At 49.1% G+C, this 16,664-nt stretch overlaps 1 protein-coding gene across 1 annotated transcript in view; it reads right to left on the minus strand.

Annotated features, from left to right (window-relative positions):
* Window positions 1-8,078, minus strand: part of LOC140430909 (uncharacterized) — a 73,308-nt gene extending 65,230 nt beyond the window's left edge. Inside the window, exons 1-2 of the mRNA XM_072518706.1 lie at window positions 8,004-8,078; window positions 2,398-3,406 (exon numbers count right to left, since the gene is read on the minus strand). Of these exons, the coding sequence (XP_072374807.1) occupies window positions 2,398-2,980 (583 nt within the window). The 5' untranslated portion in view covers window positions 2,981-3,406; window positions 8,004-8,078. The remainder of the gene's footprint in view (window positions 1-2,397; window positions 3,407-8,003) is intronic.
* Between the last annotated feature and the right edge of the window lie 8,586 nt (window positions 8,079-16,664).

The following is a 16,664-nucleotide window of genomic DNA, read 5'->3' on the forward strand; positions in this document are numbered from 1 at the left end:
AGGCAACCTTTGGGTTGCTGCCACATGCTATTTACATCCTAGAACATTTGGATGATAAACTTAGCACTGGTCCACCATTGGGAAGTGTGCCGTGTCCAAACATTTGTTTTGAAAAAAAATGGGGGGAGAGTCACATATTGTGACCAATTATAAAGGTTTAATTGGCCCCAAGAAGGACAGACACACTAACACACCAGATATTAACCCAAAATATTTACACACACTACGCTTGTCTTACAGAACTCCAGAAGCTCCAAGTCCAGAGAAAACCAGCAAAAACAGGAAAAGAAAAGAAAGAGGACAGCCATGAGGACTCCTTTCATCGTGCTCAACATCTTTGTGGACATTTGGTTGCGCGGGAACGCGGACCCCATCACTCCAAACCCCTTTACCGTTAACGCTTCACTGCCCCGTAGTACCGAGGCCCAGTCACCAACCACGCTGCATTATCCTGGTGTGCCAAGTTCATAACTATCGTACATCATTGAGGCACTGTTGGCATTGGCTATACTCAGTTGTGCAGTACAGACCATGCACCTCCGCAAGTGGAAAAGGAGAGCGTACCGCGCTCGAACCCCGGTCTATCGGATCCAAGCCCCGATATTCGGCTACAACCAGACCCCAGACCCCTGCGACATCTGAATAATAAAACATGCACTGGCGGTTTTTCCTGTAAATAAAAAGAGAATGTGTGGAAATGTATGATCCTGAGCTTGACTGCCAAGCCAGGAAAGAATATATTAAATGTTGTAATTGTTATTGTATGTTTAGAGAGATAAGATTGTATAATACTTGAAGAATTGTCTAGGTAAAATTAGAGGTTCACAGTTTATTTTTTTCCAGTCACATGCCCCTGCCTGACATAGCACCCTCAAGAATTGTTTAGGTAAATTTTTTTGCATAGCTAGGGTCAGAGTAGTGGCCATGTGGGAGGTGCCCCCCCCCAGTCGGGAAACGAAGAGGACAAAATTTATGTGATCCTTCACACTTCGCGTTAGGATCACAAGGCGGGAATGTAGCCATGTAAAATGGTGCGTTCCGATTAATCTGGCCAAAACCCAGTTTAAAACGGCTAACCCGAAAGACTGCTGGGAAAAGCAGCCAAGAAGACACAAGCAGGCAGCTGCAGACAGTTTTGCATATTCGGATCTGGGAAGGTAGCCCAGATCGATACTCAGGGCTATCAACAGCCCATCAACCCAGGTATTCACAGTTGCATTCAGGACTGTTTGCAGCCAATCTATTCAGACATCCACAGTTAAATCGGCTATCCCCGGGAACAATTGCAACATATTAGCAATTGAATACCGGGCCAGACCTGTCGGCGCCTGCAGTGGCCGAAACAAAGACAGGTGAGCGACCACCCCCCCGATCGAGGAATCGCCTCACCATTGGACACATCGACCCCAGAGATTGGGGACAGAATCCAATCACTTGGGACTCAGGGTCAAGGGCCGCCCCGGGAGGCGGGAAGCCCCTGGGCCCTATAAAAGTGAAGGTCCAAGTTCAGATCTCTCTCTCTCTCCTCTTCGCCTGCTCGAGACCTTCGCAAGACCAGCCACCGGCAGCAGTAAGTTTGAATCCAGCGATCGCTATCTGGTAGAGACACCTAGCCACCGACCTGTAGCAGCCTTTTGAATCCCGCGGGCCAGATCTGATTGGACAAGCCATGTGTTTCCCTGACCTGGTGGGCTCTTCCTAAGTTAAGTATTGGCCAGTAGTGATAGGTTTATTATATAAATAGTAGTATTAGGGTATTAATATTGCTTGTATATAATAAATGACCGTTGTTTTAATCCTTACTAAGCGGTGTGCTGTATTATTAATCATAACCTGAACTTGAACCACGTGGCGGTATCATAAAGATACCTGCCGACTCATGAGCAAAGGTGACGTAAACAGAGCAAATAGACTAAGGTTAAAAAGAGCAACACTCCTCAACCACAGTGACAGCTGATATTGTCCAGTCTATCCCCCAGTGCCTGTGGTAGTGTGAGTTACCATCAATGGGAGAGCTGCAACAAACCAATCAGACAGATGATAAATAACAAAGTCTGTTAGCCCTGATAATATTCCAGCTGAGGGCTTCCAAGCTGCTGGAGTTCTGCTCACATCAAGGTTCCATGAACTCATACGGATTCCCTTGTGGGTTCACTGATGTTCCAGGAGGTCCAACAACTGTGCGAAGGTTTTATACAGAACTCACACTAATCGGGCTTCTCCCGTGTGATATTTCTGGTGTCCGAAGAAGTTCTAAGGCATCACAGAAGCTTTATCATAAATCAGATACTGAAATAGTTACTTCTCTGTGTGTGTAGTCTGATGGAGCAGGAGATTTGATGATTCTGCAAATGATTTGTCACAGGTCTCGCTTGATCAGCTTTTCATCCTTGTGACTGCGTTCGTGCCTGCGGAAGTTTGCTGAGTCCGAGAATGATTTGTCGCACAACTTGCACATGAATAGTTTCTCTCCTGTATGAATGCATTGGTGTGCGCGGAGGGTTGACGATCGTGTGAAAGATTTGTCACACATCTCACAATTGAAGGGTTTCTCCCCTGTGTGAATCCTCCTGTGCGTCACGAGTTCAGAGCAGTAAGTGAAAGCTGTCTTACACACTTCACACCTGAATGGTTTCTCTCCTGTGTGAATCCTCTGGTGCAGCAGCAGGTTCGAAGATGTCACAAAAGCTTTATTACAAAACTCACATGTGAATGGTCTCTCCCCTGTGTGAATACGTTGATGTGCATGGAGATTCGATACGTCTGAGAATGATTTGTTGCACACCTTGCATGTGAATGGTTTTTCTCCAGTGTGAATGCGCCAGTGATTCACCAGGCCCCATGATTCTGCAAACCCTTTGTTGCACACATCACACTTGAATGGTTTCTCCACAGCATGAATGTGTTGGTGCTTCACAAGCGTCGAAGACCGTTTGAAGGCTCGATCACACACGTCACATTTGAACATTTTCTCTTCCATGTTAAGAGGTCATGGGAGCCTGTGCAGCCCTCCGCACACTGGAACAGCCTCTCGCCTGCAGGAATGAGTCGGTGGTTCCTGAGGCTCGATGAATGATTGGAGCTCTCACCACACTTGGAGCTCACTCACACTTCTTCCCAGCCTCACCCTGACCAATCACCTACAGTTAAACCTTCGGAAAGGTTAGTTCTGATGGAAGGTTCCACACCACTGACCAGTTTCAAATCTGATGAGATGTCAAAGTGCCCCTGACCCGACCGATTTCCAGATGATGGTTTCACGGTCTAACCGTCTCTGTGTTGAGCAATGCTGTGAAGGGACTGGGTGTCTTCCCACAGTTGTGCAGTTGTTCCTTGGGTGATGGTCAGGATCTATCTGTGGAGTCTATCCTCTCGGTATTCTCTGGTGTAGTACGATGCAATCCTTCTGTAAAACAGGAAAAGGAAACATGATTTCCTCCAACTCCCTCTCCTCCTTTGCTGAAGGGGCTGACTCTTCAGTTAGAGACTGTTCCACATTAAGTGTCAGTCTGCTATTCCCCAATGTGGGCTCAGATACAAGACCTTTCTTTTTCCTCACTTGACTGTCACACCCTCTGTTTCCAGCAGGGACACTGGATAGTGACCAGGAGCAGACAACGTGGCTACTTTCTTTCTCAGCCCAGCCCACCATCTTCCCAGGCACCGTGAGGACAATGGTAAAATCGGTCGGGCAGAGTGTAAAACGGGCTGTCAATTCACGATGAGCTTGAGTCGTGCTGACGAAGACCAGTTTTACCCTTCGAGAATATGTTAAATATAAAACCACTCAGGAGGAATGTTAATTCAATGGAGATTTTCTAATTTCCCCACCTATTTTCCCAAATTATTTGAAGGAAACAATCTGAACAAAGAAAAAAGAAAATTACAGCACTTGGCCTGACCAGCCTGCGCCGATCCAGATCCTTTATCTAAACCTGTCACCTATTTTCCAAGGATCTACTTCCCTCTGTTCCCCGCCCATTCATATATCTGTCTAGATGCATCTTAAATGACTCTATCGTGCCCGCCTCCAGCACCTCCGCTGGCAAAGCGTTCCAGGCACCCACCACCCTCTGCGTAAAACACTTTCCACGCACATCTCCCTTAAGCTTTCCCCCTCTCACCTTGAAATCGTGACCCCTTGTAATTGACACCCCCACTCTTGGAAAAAGCTTGTTGCTATCCACCCTGTCCATACCTCTCATAATTTTGTAGACCTCAATCAGGTCCCCCCTCAACCTCCGTCTTTCCAACAAAAACAATCCTAATCTACTCAACCTTTCTTCATAGCTAGCACCCTCCATACCAAGCAACATCCTGGTGAACCTCCTCTGCACCCTCTCTAAAGCATCAACATCCTTCTGGAAATGTGGCGACCAGAACTGCACGCAGTATTCAAAATGTGGCCTAACCAAAGTCCTATACAACTGTAACATGACCTGCCGACTCTTGTACTCAATACCCCGTCTGATGAAGACAAGCATGCTGTATGCCTTCTTGACCACGCTATCGACCTGCATTGCCACCTTCAGGGTACAATGGACCTGAACTCCCAGATCTCTCTGTACATCAATTTTCCCCAGGACTCTTCCATTGACAGTATATTCAGCTCTTGAAGTAGATCTTCCAAAATGCATCACCTTGCATTTGCCTGGATTGAACTCCATCTGCCATTTCTCTGCCCAACTCTCCAATCTATTTATATTTTGCTGTATTCTCTGACAGTCCTCCTCGCAATCTGCAACTCCACCAACCTTAGTATCATCTGCAAACTTGCTAATCAGGCCACCTATACCTTCGTCCAGATCATTTATGTATATCACAAACAACAGTGGTCCGAGCACGAATCCCTGTGGAACACCACTAGTCACCTTTCTCCATTTTGAGACACTCCCTTCCACCACTACGCTCTGTCTCCTGTTGCCCAGCCAGTTCTTTATCCATCTAGATAGTACACCCTGAACCCCATACGACTTCACTTTTTCCATCAACCTGCCATGGGAAACTTTATCAAACGCCTTACTGAAGTCCATGTCTATGACATCAACAGCCCTTCCCTCATCAATTAACGTTGTCACTTCCTCAAAGAATTCTATGAGGTTTGTAAGACATGACCTTCCCTGCACAAAACCATGCTGCCTATCACTGATAATCTATTTTCTTCCAAATGTGAAAAGATCCTATCCCTCAGTATCTTCTCCAACAGTTTGCTTACCACTGATGTCAAGCTCACAGGTCTATAATTCCCTGGATTATCCCTGCTACCCTTCTTAAACAAAGGGACAACATTAGCAATTCTCCAGTCTTCCGGGACATCACCCGTGCTCAAGGATGCTGCAAAGATATCTGTTAAGGCCCCAGCTATTTCTTCCCTCACTTCCCTCAGTAACCTGTGATAGATCCCATCCGGACCTGGGGACTTGTCCACCTTAATGCCTTTTAGAATACCCAAAACTTCCCCCTTCCTTATGCCGACTTAACCTAGAGTATTTAAACATTCATCCCTAGCCTCAACATCCGTCCTTAGCCTCAACATCCGTCCTGTCCCTCTCCTTGGTGAATACCGATGCAAAGTACTCATTAAGAATCTCACCCATTTCCTCTGACTCCACACATAAATTCCCTCTTTTGTCTTTGAGTGGGCCAATCCTTTCTCTAGTACCCTCTTGCTCCTTATATACGAATAAAAGACTTTGGGATTTTCCTTAACCCTGTTAGCCAAAGATATTTCATGACCTTTGACAAGGTCCCTCATGGTAGACTAGTACAAAAGGTGAAGTCACACGGGATCAGGGGTGAACTGGTAAGGTGGATACAGAACTGGCTAGGCCATAGAAGGCAGAGGGTAGCAATGGAGGGATGCTTTTCTCATTGGAGGGCTGTGACCAGTGGTGTTCCACAGGGATCAGTGCTGGGACCTTTGCTCTTTGTAGTATATATAAATGATTTGGAGGAAAATGTAACTGGTCTGATTAGTAAGTTTGCAGACGACACAAAGGTTGGTGAAATTGCGGATAGCGATGAGGACTGTCTGAGGATACAGCAGGATTTAGATTGTCTGGAGACTTGGGCGGAGAGATGGCAGATGGAGTTTAATCCGGACAAATGTGAGGTAATGCATTTTGGAAGGGCTAATGCAGGTAGGGAATATACAGTGAATGGTAGAACCCTCAAGAGTATTGAAAGTCAAAGAGATCTAGGAGTACAGGTCCACAGGTCATTGAAAGGGGCAACACAGGTGGAGAAGGTAGTCAAGAAGGCATACGGCATGCTTGCCTTCATTGGCCGGGGCATTGAGTATAAGAATTGGCAAGTCATGTTGCAGCTGTATAGAACCTTAGTTAGGCCACACTTGGAGTATAGTGTTCAATTCTGGTCGCCACACTACCAGAAGGATGTGGAGGCTTTAGAGAGGGTGCAGAAGAGATTTACCAGAATGTTGCCTGGTATGGAGGGCATAAGCTATGAGGAGCGATTGAATAAACTCGGTTTGTTCTCACTGGAACGAAGGAGGTTGAGGGGCGACCTGATAGAGGTATACAAAATTATGAGGGGCATAGACAGAGTGGATAGTCAGAGGCTTTTCCCCAGGGTAGAGGGGTCAATTACTAGGGGCCATAGGTTTAAGGTGAGAGGGGCAAAGTTTAGAGTAGATGTACGAGGCAAGTTTTTTACGCAGAGGGTAGTGGGCGCCTGGAACTCACTACCGGAGGAGGTAGTGGAAGCAGGGACGATAGGGACATTCAAGGGGCATCTTGACAAATATATGAATAGGATGGGAATAGAAGGATACGGACCCAGGAAGTGTAGAAGATTGTAGTTTAGTCGGGCAGTATGGTCGGCACGGGCTTGGAGGGCCGAAGGGCCTGTTCCTGTGCTGTACATTTCTTTGTTCTTTGTTCTTGTTCTTTGACCTCTTTTATGAAAATGAAAATCGCTTATTGTCACAAGTAGGCTTCAAATGAAGTTACTGTGAAAAGCCCCTAGTCACCACATTCCGCCACCTGTTCGGGGAGGCTGGTACGGGAATTGAACCGTGCTGTTGGCCTGCCTTGGTCTCCTTTAAAAACCAGCGATTTAGCCCAGTGTGCTAAACCAGCCCCTTGTGTGCTAAACCCTTCATTTAGCCCTCTTTATTGCACGTTTGAGATTTGTCCTGCTTTCCCGATATTCCTCCAAAGCTTCATCAGATTTAAGTCGCCTAGATCTTATGTATGCTTCTTTTTTCATCTTAGCTAGTCTCACAATTCCACCCGTCATCCATGGTTCCCTAATCTTGCCATTTCTATCCCTCATTTTCACAGGGACATGTCTGTCCTGCATTCTAATCAACCGTTCCTTAAGACTCCCACATTTCAAATGTGGATTTACCCTTAAAGAGCTGCTCCCAATCCACATTCCCTAGCTCCTGCCGAATTTTATTATACTTGGCCTTTCCCCAATTTAGCACTCTTTCTTTAGGACCACTCTCGTCTTTGTCCATCTGGGCAGGAAGTGCTGGAAGCTGAAGAAAATATTGTTTCAGTGTCGCTGACTGAAGGTTTATCCTGGGAATTAGATACGGTTCTCACTCAGACTGCACATCGCAAATTCAGCTCTCACACAGCACCGGGTAAAAATATCAAATCCAAGCCCAGGCTTTCAGGAAAGGCCGAGGCCTTCAGGTAAAATCTTTAAAGAAAACATTAAAAGACATTTGAATAAATGTGTCTCTGCCCCTCCCAGATAATTACACCTCACCTTCTCATATTCAGTAATGACCCATCAACAAATCTCAGCTGTAAATCAGAAGGGAAATGCTTCCAATAAACACACTCAATATCCAACACAGTCAATCAAACAGCTCAGCACAAAGCAGCGAGTAACCAGGTCTCTCAGCTGCAGCTTCTCACACAGCATAAGGGGCATTTCCACACCTGATTCCCACAGGATAGTCAGACTGCCTGAACATTCGTGTGGACATTGTGCAATGTAATTATTATAAATTCTGCTCCTTCACTCACCATCTCCTCACTTGGTTTGCAGTCCCTACAGGATGTGAAGCAGCTGTGAAAGAGGAAGAGGAGAGAATGGGCAGAGTGGGTGGACTCTCTCTGATTGTCGTCTCTCACAGCCAATCCAAATATTTCTGGAGTGACAGGAGTTTCCTGAAGCTTGGCAAACTGACCGTGAAACAGAGGCGACTTTGATCAGCAGATCAGGAGGCGATTTAAACTTGTCATTGTCCCATCTGAATAAAACATCACTTAAAGAGCTGCTGTCTCAGTTCACCCAGTAAACGTTTAACAGAGATTTCGAGCACCATGATGATTTTGGCAGAAATTTCACACCTGAACAGTTACTCACCTGTATGGATCCTCTGATGGCGCAAGAGGTGCAATGAGCACGAGAATGGTTACACGTCTGCAGGAAATGTAACCATTGGCAGGTCCTCACAGACCACGTGGTTCGATTGGAGCAGCAGTTGGATGCACTTGGGAACATGCAGGTAATGTAGCCACTTAAAATGGCCAACTCCCGATTCAAAATGGCGAACGGCAAAGGCTGATGGGAAAGTCAGCCAACAAGACACAAACGAGCAGCTGCAGGTTGGCTGTGTATTTACCTCTGGAAAGGCCAGACACTATCGATACCAGCAACCATCAGCATAACAAAACACAGCCATCTGCATACAAATGAGCAATCCCCGGGAACAATAAGCAACATTTACACACACAAAGGAAAACCAGACTCTTCGGCGCTAGCAGGAGCCTACACAAAAGGAGGTGAATGACCACCTCAAGACCGCCCATCGATCAGGGAACCGCTCCAGCATTGGAGAAAATCGAACCAAGCGATTGGGACAAAGTCCAATCACTTGGGACCAGGTACAGGTTCTGCCCCGAAAGGCGGGAAGCCCCTGGGGACTATAAGACTTGAGTCCCAAGTTCAAGTCGCTCTCTTCACTACTTCTCCAGCTCTTCACTCTTCTCTTCTCTTCCTCTCCACCTCTTCGCGCTCTTCGTCCTGCACGGGTCACCAAGCAACAGCGAACCAACATTGACTGTGACCGGAGCAGTAAAGATCGAACTCGTAAGTTTCATTCAACGCTCGCTACGAGATAGGCGTTCCTAGCTACCAATCTGTACCAACTTCGAATCCCGCAGGCTCAGAACCCGAACGAAAGGCCATTTGTTTCCCTGACCTGGTGGGCCAGTTCCAAGTTAAGTATAGGCCTGTTAGTTGTAGAAGTAGCTTAGACATAGAATTTGTGCATTACTGTGTATAATAAATGTGCTTTGATTTAAACCTTACTAACCGGTGTATTGGATTATTGATCATTACTCGGACTTGAACCTCGTGGCGGTATAAAGATACCTGGTGACTCGAGAGCAAAGGTAATAAAACAGAGCAATTGAACTAAGGCAAAATCAGCAACATTATTTGGCGACTCTGGTGGGACCCGAACTAGAAGTGGAAAACCACTCCGGGAGAACCCAGAATTTGAATTAGAGATCCAGTTGGAAACAGAAAACCACAAGTGTTCAAGCAGTTCTGATCAATACTCAGAATTCGGAAGTGTGTGTATGCATGCGTAACTAACAGGGCGATAAGGTAAAACTGATAGATTTTTTGTTGCGACAAAACTGTCGGAAGTTTACATTTCGGAAAGTAGCGCTAGCCGTACCCGCATTTACAGCACCGCCTTAATACCCCTGTCTCAAATTTGAAGAGCAGCATTCGGATTAATACCCCTGTCCCAAATTTGAAGAGCAGCATTCGGATAGGAAAGATGGCAATGCAGGCAATGCAAAGCCTAATGAACCCAGAGGAATTTGCGGTCGCAGCGACCAGCAGCAGTAGAGTGGGACAATGTCCCATTTGGGAGGAAGAGATCAGGAAATATCTCAAAGGGAAAGGATGGCCCCTTTGGAATGAATTCTGTGACAACGAGGAATCAGGTCCCGGGAGTATAGGACATACTTGGTGGGAGAACCTGAGCGATATCCACAAAAAGAGCTTAGGGAAAGCTCGCAAGCCGATGGCAATCGTGTCCTGCTTGGCACAATTGCGAGGCATAGAGGAGGTCGTTAGGACGCTCTGGAAAGAAGTTGAGGCCATACATCGAATGAGTAATGTCGATGTAAGCGAGGTAGAAAAGGAAAATTTGGAATTGAGAAGGAAATTGGCAGCAAAAGATGGAGAGGTGGAGGATGCCAAAAGGGCATCTGCATACTAATGAGCAATCCCCAGGAACAGTAAGCAACATTTAGACCCACAAAGCAATACCAGATTCTTCGGCGCCAGCAGAAGCCGACACAAAAGGAGGTGAACGAGCACCTCAAGACCGCCCATCGATCAGGGAACCGCTCCAGCATTGGAGAAAATCGAACCAAGCGATTGGGACAAAGTCCAATTACTTGGGACCTGGTACAGGGTCCGCCCCGAAAGGCGGGAAGCCCCTGGGGACTATAAGACTTGAGCCCCAAGTTCAAGTTGCTCTGTTCTCCACCGCTTCTCCAGCTCTTCACTCTTCTCTTTTCCTCTCCACCTCTTCGCGCTCTTCATCCTGCCCAGGTCACCCAGCAACAACGAACCAACAGTGACAATGACCGGAGCAGTGAAGATCAAACTCGCAAGTTTAATTCAACGCTCGCTACGAGATAGGCGCTCCTAGCTACCAACCTGTACCAACTTCGAATCCCGCAGGCTCAGAACCCGAACGAAAGGCCATTTGTTTCCCTGACCTGGTGGGCCAGTTCCAAGTTAAGTTGAGGCCTGTTAGTTGTAGAAGTAGCTTAGACGTAGAATTTGTGCATTAGTAGCGATTACTGTGTATAATAAATGTGCTTTGTTTTAAACATTACTAATCGGCGTATTGGATTATTGATCAATACTCTGACTTGTCCCTCGTGGTGGTATCATAAAGATACCTGGCGACTCGAGAGCAAAGGTAATAAAACAGAGCAATTGAACTAAGGCAACATCAGCAACAGTGGCAAAAAGTGTCATAGATAGGAGTTATACAGCCAAGATGCAGGCATACAGATAAGTGACCTCTAGAAAGGGCAGGCAGTCAGCACAGGAATCCCCTGTGGCTGTCCCCCTCTCTTACAGGTGTACAGTTTTGGATACTGTTGGAGGATAGCCTATCAGTGAAAGACAACAGCAGCCAGAACAGTGGTACCACCACTGGCTCTGTTGTTCAGCAGAGGATTACGCAGAAGAGCGATAGTTATAGGGGACGCTATAGTAAGGGGCACAGATTGGCGCTTCTGTAGATGTGAAAGAGACTCCAGGATGGTGTGTTGCCTCCCTGGTGCCACGGTCAAGGATGCCACTGAACGAACAGAGGTCGTAGTACCTCCCTGAAGGGGGAGGGTGAACAGCCAGAGGTCGTAGTACATATAGGTCCTAACGACTGTGGTGAATGTATTATGCCAATAATCCACCATTGTATTTGTATCTGTGCTGTTGCCCTTGTATTTGTATCTGTGCTATGCTGCTGCCCTTGTGGGCTCCACCTATGGGCAATTGTATGGCATTATCCATATGGGAACATGTTGGGGCACGTATGGGCTCCGCCCGTGGCTCCTCCCCATGAAGGGAGGTATTAAGAGCAGTCGGCCTGGTTCTCAGTATTGGATCAGACGCAGGCAGGCACTGTTCTAAATTGATTAAAGCCACAGTTTACTTCTACTCCCGTCTTGAGTGAATTGATGGTTGCATCAATTTAATCAACTTAAACGCAACTATGGAATCGGCCCTCAAACCTGACCGACTGGAACTCGATCCGTAGGCCGCGGAGGCGAAAGAAATTTTTTCGTACTGGCTCCGCTGCTTCAAGGCTTATCTCGCAGCCTCCTCCACGCCTTCCGTCACCGATGAACAGAAGCTGAGCCTCCCTCCTCCACACATGGATGAGCCATCGAATCTCTGTTCAACTCGACGAGGTCTCCTCCTACGCAGACGCCCTCGTGATGCTCGAACGCCTCTATGCACGGCCCGTGAACGAGGTCTACGCGCGACACATCCTCACTACTCGCCACCAGCGCCGCGGGGAATCGCTAGAAGACTACCTACGCGACCTCAAAGCCCTCGCACGCAGCTGCAACTACCAGGCCATTACGGCCACTCAACATATGGAACTCGCCGTCCGAGACGTCTACGTGGCGGGAGTCCAGTCCAACTACGTGAGACAGCGCCTACTCGAAAAGGGGGCCCTGGACCTGGATCAGACGGTAAAGTTAGCCTCCTCCCTGGAAGTAGCGTTCCAGAGCCTTAACGCGTTCCCGGCTGACCACGCGACCCCCTCGTGGACCCCCGACCAAAGACAACCACAGGCCTGTGCCAACCTTGGGGGTCTACCCTGCTATTTCTGCGGCCAGTGCCAACACCTCCGGCAGCATGCCCGGCCCATAACGCGAACTGCAGCAGCTGCGGGAGAAAAGGACATTTCGCCAAAGTTTGCCTGGCCAGGTCCAAGAACTCTAATTCACAGGCCCGATCCTCAGACTCACAGGCCCGCAGACCCCACAGTGTGGCAGCGTGTCTGCCGACTCCGCCCCCTGTAGACACGTCATCAGCCTCGTGCTGTCCGCGGGGGCAGCCATCTTCCAGCCCTCACAGCACGTGCTACTCACGGGGGCCGCCATCTTGGCCATCCTCCCCCACGCGGCCGGCCATCTGCTACGCCACTCGATGCGTACGATCAGCAAGGGCAGCCATCGCGGAACCGACCCAGCACTCCGACCATGCCGGCTACCCGCAACTCAGCGTGGTCACCCTGGACCAGTCGCGACCCAAGCACCTCCGGAGCTCCATGATGACCGTCTTTTTTCGACTCCGGGAGCACAGAGAGCTTCATCCCCGGACATGGTAAGACGCTGCTCGCTCCCAATTTTCCCGGCGCACCAAACCATCTCCCTTGCCTCTGGGTCGCACTCAGTGCAAATCCGAGGGTGCACTACCGCAACCCTAGCAATACAGGGCGCCGAGTACGCCAATTTTAAATTATATGTGCTCCCAGACCTCTGCGCTCCTCTCCTATTGGGACTAGATTTCCAATGCAACGTCAGGAGCCTAATCCTGAAGTTCAGGGGGCCCCTACCCCCACTCACCATATGCAGCCTCGCGACCCTACAAGTCGACCCTCCCCCACTCTTCGCAAACCTCACCGCCGACTGCAAACCAGAAGCAGGCGGTATAGCATACAGGACAGGACTATTATCAGGTCCGAGGTCCAGCGACTCTTGCGGGAGGGAATCATCGAGGCCAGCAATAGCCCCTGGAGAGCTCAGGTGGTGGTCGTCAAGACTAGGGAAAAGAACCGGATAGTTGTAGATTACAGCCAAACCATAAACTGGTACACGCAACTTGATGCGTACCCCCTTCCCCAGATTGCAGACATGGTAAACCAGATCGCACACTACCGGGTGTTCTCCATGGTGGATCTGGAGTCTGCATTCCACCAGCTCCCAATCCGCCCGGAGGATCGTCACTACACGGCTTTTGAGGCAGACGGTTGCCTTTTCCACTTCCTCCGGGTCCCCTTTGGCATCATGAATGGGGTTTCGGTGTTCCAACGAACAATGAACCGAATGGTGGACCGGTACGGACTGCGGGCCTCATTTCCGTACTTGGACAGTGTCACCATCTGTGGCAGGACCACGACGCCAACCTCCACAGAATTCTCCAAACTGCCCAAACCCTAAACCTCACGTGCAACAAGGAGAAATGCGTTTCCGCACAACCAGACTAGCCATCCTCGGCTACGTTGTGGAAAACGGGGTTCTGGGACCCGACCCTGACTGTATGCGCCCCCTCCTGCAACTCCCCCTCCCCCACTGCCCCAAGGCCCTGAAGAGGTTCTTTTCATATTATGCCCAGTGCGTCCCCAACGATGCGGACAAAGCCCGCCCACTAATCAAGGCCACCATCTTCCCCTGGCGACTGAGGCCCGCCAGGCCTTCAGCTGCATCAAGGCGGACATCGCCAAAGCCGCGATGCGCGCGGTGGACAAGTCCGTCCCTTTCCAGGTGGAGAGCGACGCATCAGAGGTCGCTCTCGTCACTACCCTCAATCAAGCAGACAGACCAGTAGCGTTTTTTTCGCGCACCCTCACCACCTCCGAAATTCGGCACTCCTCAGTCGAAAAAGAGGCCCAAGCCATCGTGGAAGCCGTACGGCACTGGAGGCACTACCTCGCTGGTAGGAGGTTTATCCTCGTCAACGACCAACGATCGGTAGCCTTCATGTTCGACAATACGCAGCGGGGCAAAATCAAGAACAATAAGATCTTGAGGTGGAGGCTCGAACTCTCCACCTATAATTACGATATAGTATATCGTCCTGGGAAGCTCAACAAGCCTCCAGATGCCCTGTCCCGCAGCACATGTGCCAGCGTGCAAGATGACCGACTACGAATTATCCACAATGACCTCTGCCACCCGGGGGTCACCCGGCTTATCCACTATATCAAGGCCCGCAACCTGCCCTACTCCACCGAGGTCAGAGCTATGACCAGGGACTGCCAGATCTGTGCGGAGTGTAAACCGCACTTCTATCGACCAGATAAGGCCCACCTGGTGAAGGCATCCCGGCCGTTTGAGCGCTTCAGTATCGATTTCAAAGGGTATTCGAGGCACGGTACTAACATGGATTGACGATTGGCTGTCAGGCAGAAGGCAGAAAGTTGGGATAAAAGGTTCTTTTTCGGAATGGCAACCGGTGACGAGTGGTGACCCGCAGGGTTCAGTGTTGGGGCCACAGCTGTTCTCTTCATATATTTACGATCTAGATGACGGGACTGGGGGCATTCTGGCTAAGTTTGCCGATGACACAAAGATAGGTGGAGGGGCAGGTAGTATTGAGGAGGTGGGGAGGCTGCAGAAAGATTTAGACAATTTAGGAGAGTGGTCCAAGAAATGGCTGATGAAATTCAACGTGGGCAAGTGCGAGGTCTTGCACTTTGGAAAAAAGAATAGAGTCATGGACTATTTTCTAAACGGTGACAAAATTCATAATGCTGAAGTGCAAAGGGACTTGGGAGTCCGAGTCCAGGATTCTCTAAAGGTAAGTCCGTAATTAAGAAAGCAAATGCAATGTTGTCATTTATCTCAAGAGGCTTGGAATATAAAGGGATGTACTTCTGAAGCTTTATAAAGCATTAGTTAGGCCCCATTTAGAATACTGTGAGCAGTTTTGAGCCCCACACCTCAGGAAGGACATACTGGCACTGGAGGGGGTCCAGCGCAGAATTCACATGGATGATCCCAGGAATGGTAGGCCTAACATACGATGAACGTCTGAGGATCCTGGGATTATATTCATTGGAGTTTAGGAGGGTGAGGGGGATCTAATAGAAACTTACAAGATAATGAATGGCTTAGATAGGGTGGACGTAGGGAAGTTGTTTCCATTAGCAGGACTAGGACCCGGGGGGCATAGCTTTAGAATAAAAGGGAGTCACTTTAGAACAGAGATGAGGAGAAATTTCTTCAGCCAGAGAGTGGTGGGTCTGTGGAATTCATTGCCACAGAGGGCGGGGGAGGCCGGAACGTTGAGTGTCTTTAAGACAGAAGTTGATAAATTCTTGATTTCTCGAGGAATTAAGGGCTATGGAGAGAGAGCGGTAAATGGAGTTGAAATCAGCCATGATTGAATGGTGGAGTGGACTCGATGGGCCGAATGGCCTTACTTCCGCTCCTATGTCTTATGGTCTTATGGCCTCTCCCCTCCAGTAACCGCAATACATATTTCCTCAACATTATTGATGAGTTCTCCGACGAACTGCGTCAGTACCTGCTCAGTAAGGGCATCACCTCGAGCAGGACTACCACTTATGACCCCAGGGGAAACGGGCAGGTGGCAAGGGAGAACGCAACGGTCTGGAAGACCGTCCTACTGACCCTGCAGTCCAGGAATCTCCCAGTTTCTCACTGGCAAGAGGTCCTCCCCAAGGCGCTCTACTCTATTAGGTCATGAGGAGTCTCGTTTGTGGCCGTGCAAAGTAGGGACTTTGCACGTCCACAAACAAGACCCCTCATGACCGCCTATTTGTTTTCCCTAGGAGATCCACCTCAGGGGCCTCGCTTCCATCCTAGCTGAAGACACCGGGGCCAGTCTTACTCAGAAAACACATCAGGAGCCATAGGTCTGATCCTCTGGTAAAGAGGGTCCAGCTCCTACACTCCAACCTCCAGTACGCTTACATCGAACACCCCGATGGCCGACAGGATACAGTCTCCCTCCGGGACCTGGCGCCCGCCGGTCCCACCACCACCACCGCCCCCCCCCCACCATATCCTGCCCAACCTACCATGAACAGCGCCCCGTCCGTATATGGCTCCCGCGCTACCTCCCGCCCGCCATCCCCCCTTCACCGATCCACAGGAATGAAGCTCCAGAAGAGACGATCCCGGAGTCCACATCTGTACCCGCACCGGCGCCCTCACTACCGATGCCAGCATGGACGGGCTCGACACCCGGGCCAGCAACAACGCCAGAGCTTTCGGCGATCACAGCGCACAATCCGTGCGCCGGACCGACTGAGCTTATGAACCCGTCACCCCGCCGGACTTCATTTTTTTAACAGGGGGTGAATGTAGTGAATGCATTATGCCAATAATCCACCATTGTAATTGTATCTGTGCTGTTGCCCTTGTATTTATATCTGTGTTATG

Source organism: Scyliorhinus torazame, chromosome 10, assembly GCF_047496885.1.
Source record: "Scyliorhinus torazame isolate Kashiwa2021f chromosome 10, sScyTor2.1, whole genome shotgun sequence".
Lineage (NCBI taxonomy): Eukaryota > Metazoa > Chordata > Chondrichthyes > Carcharhiniformes > Scyliorhinidae > Scyliorhinus > Scyliorhinus torazame.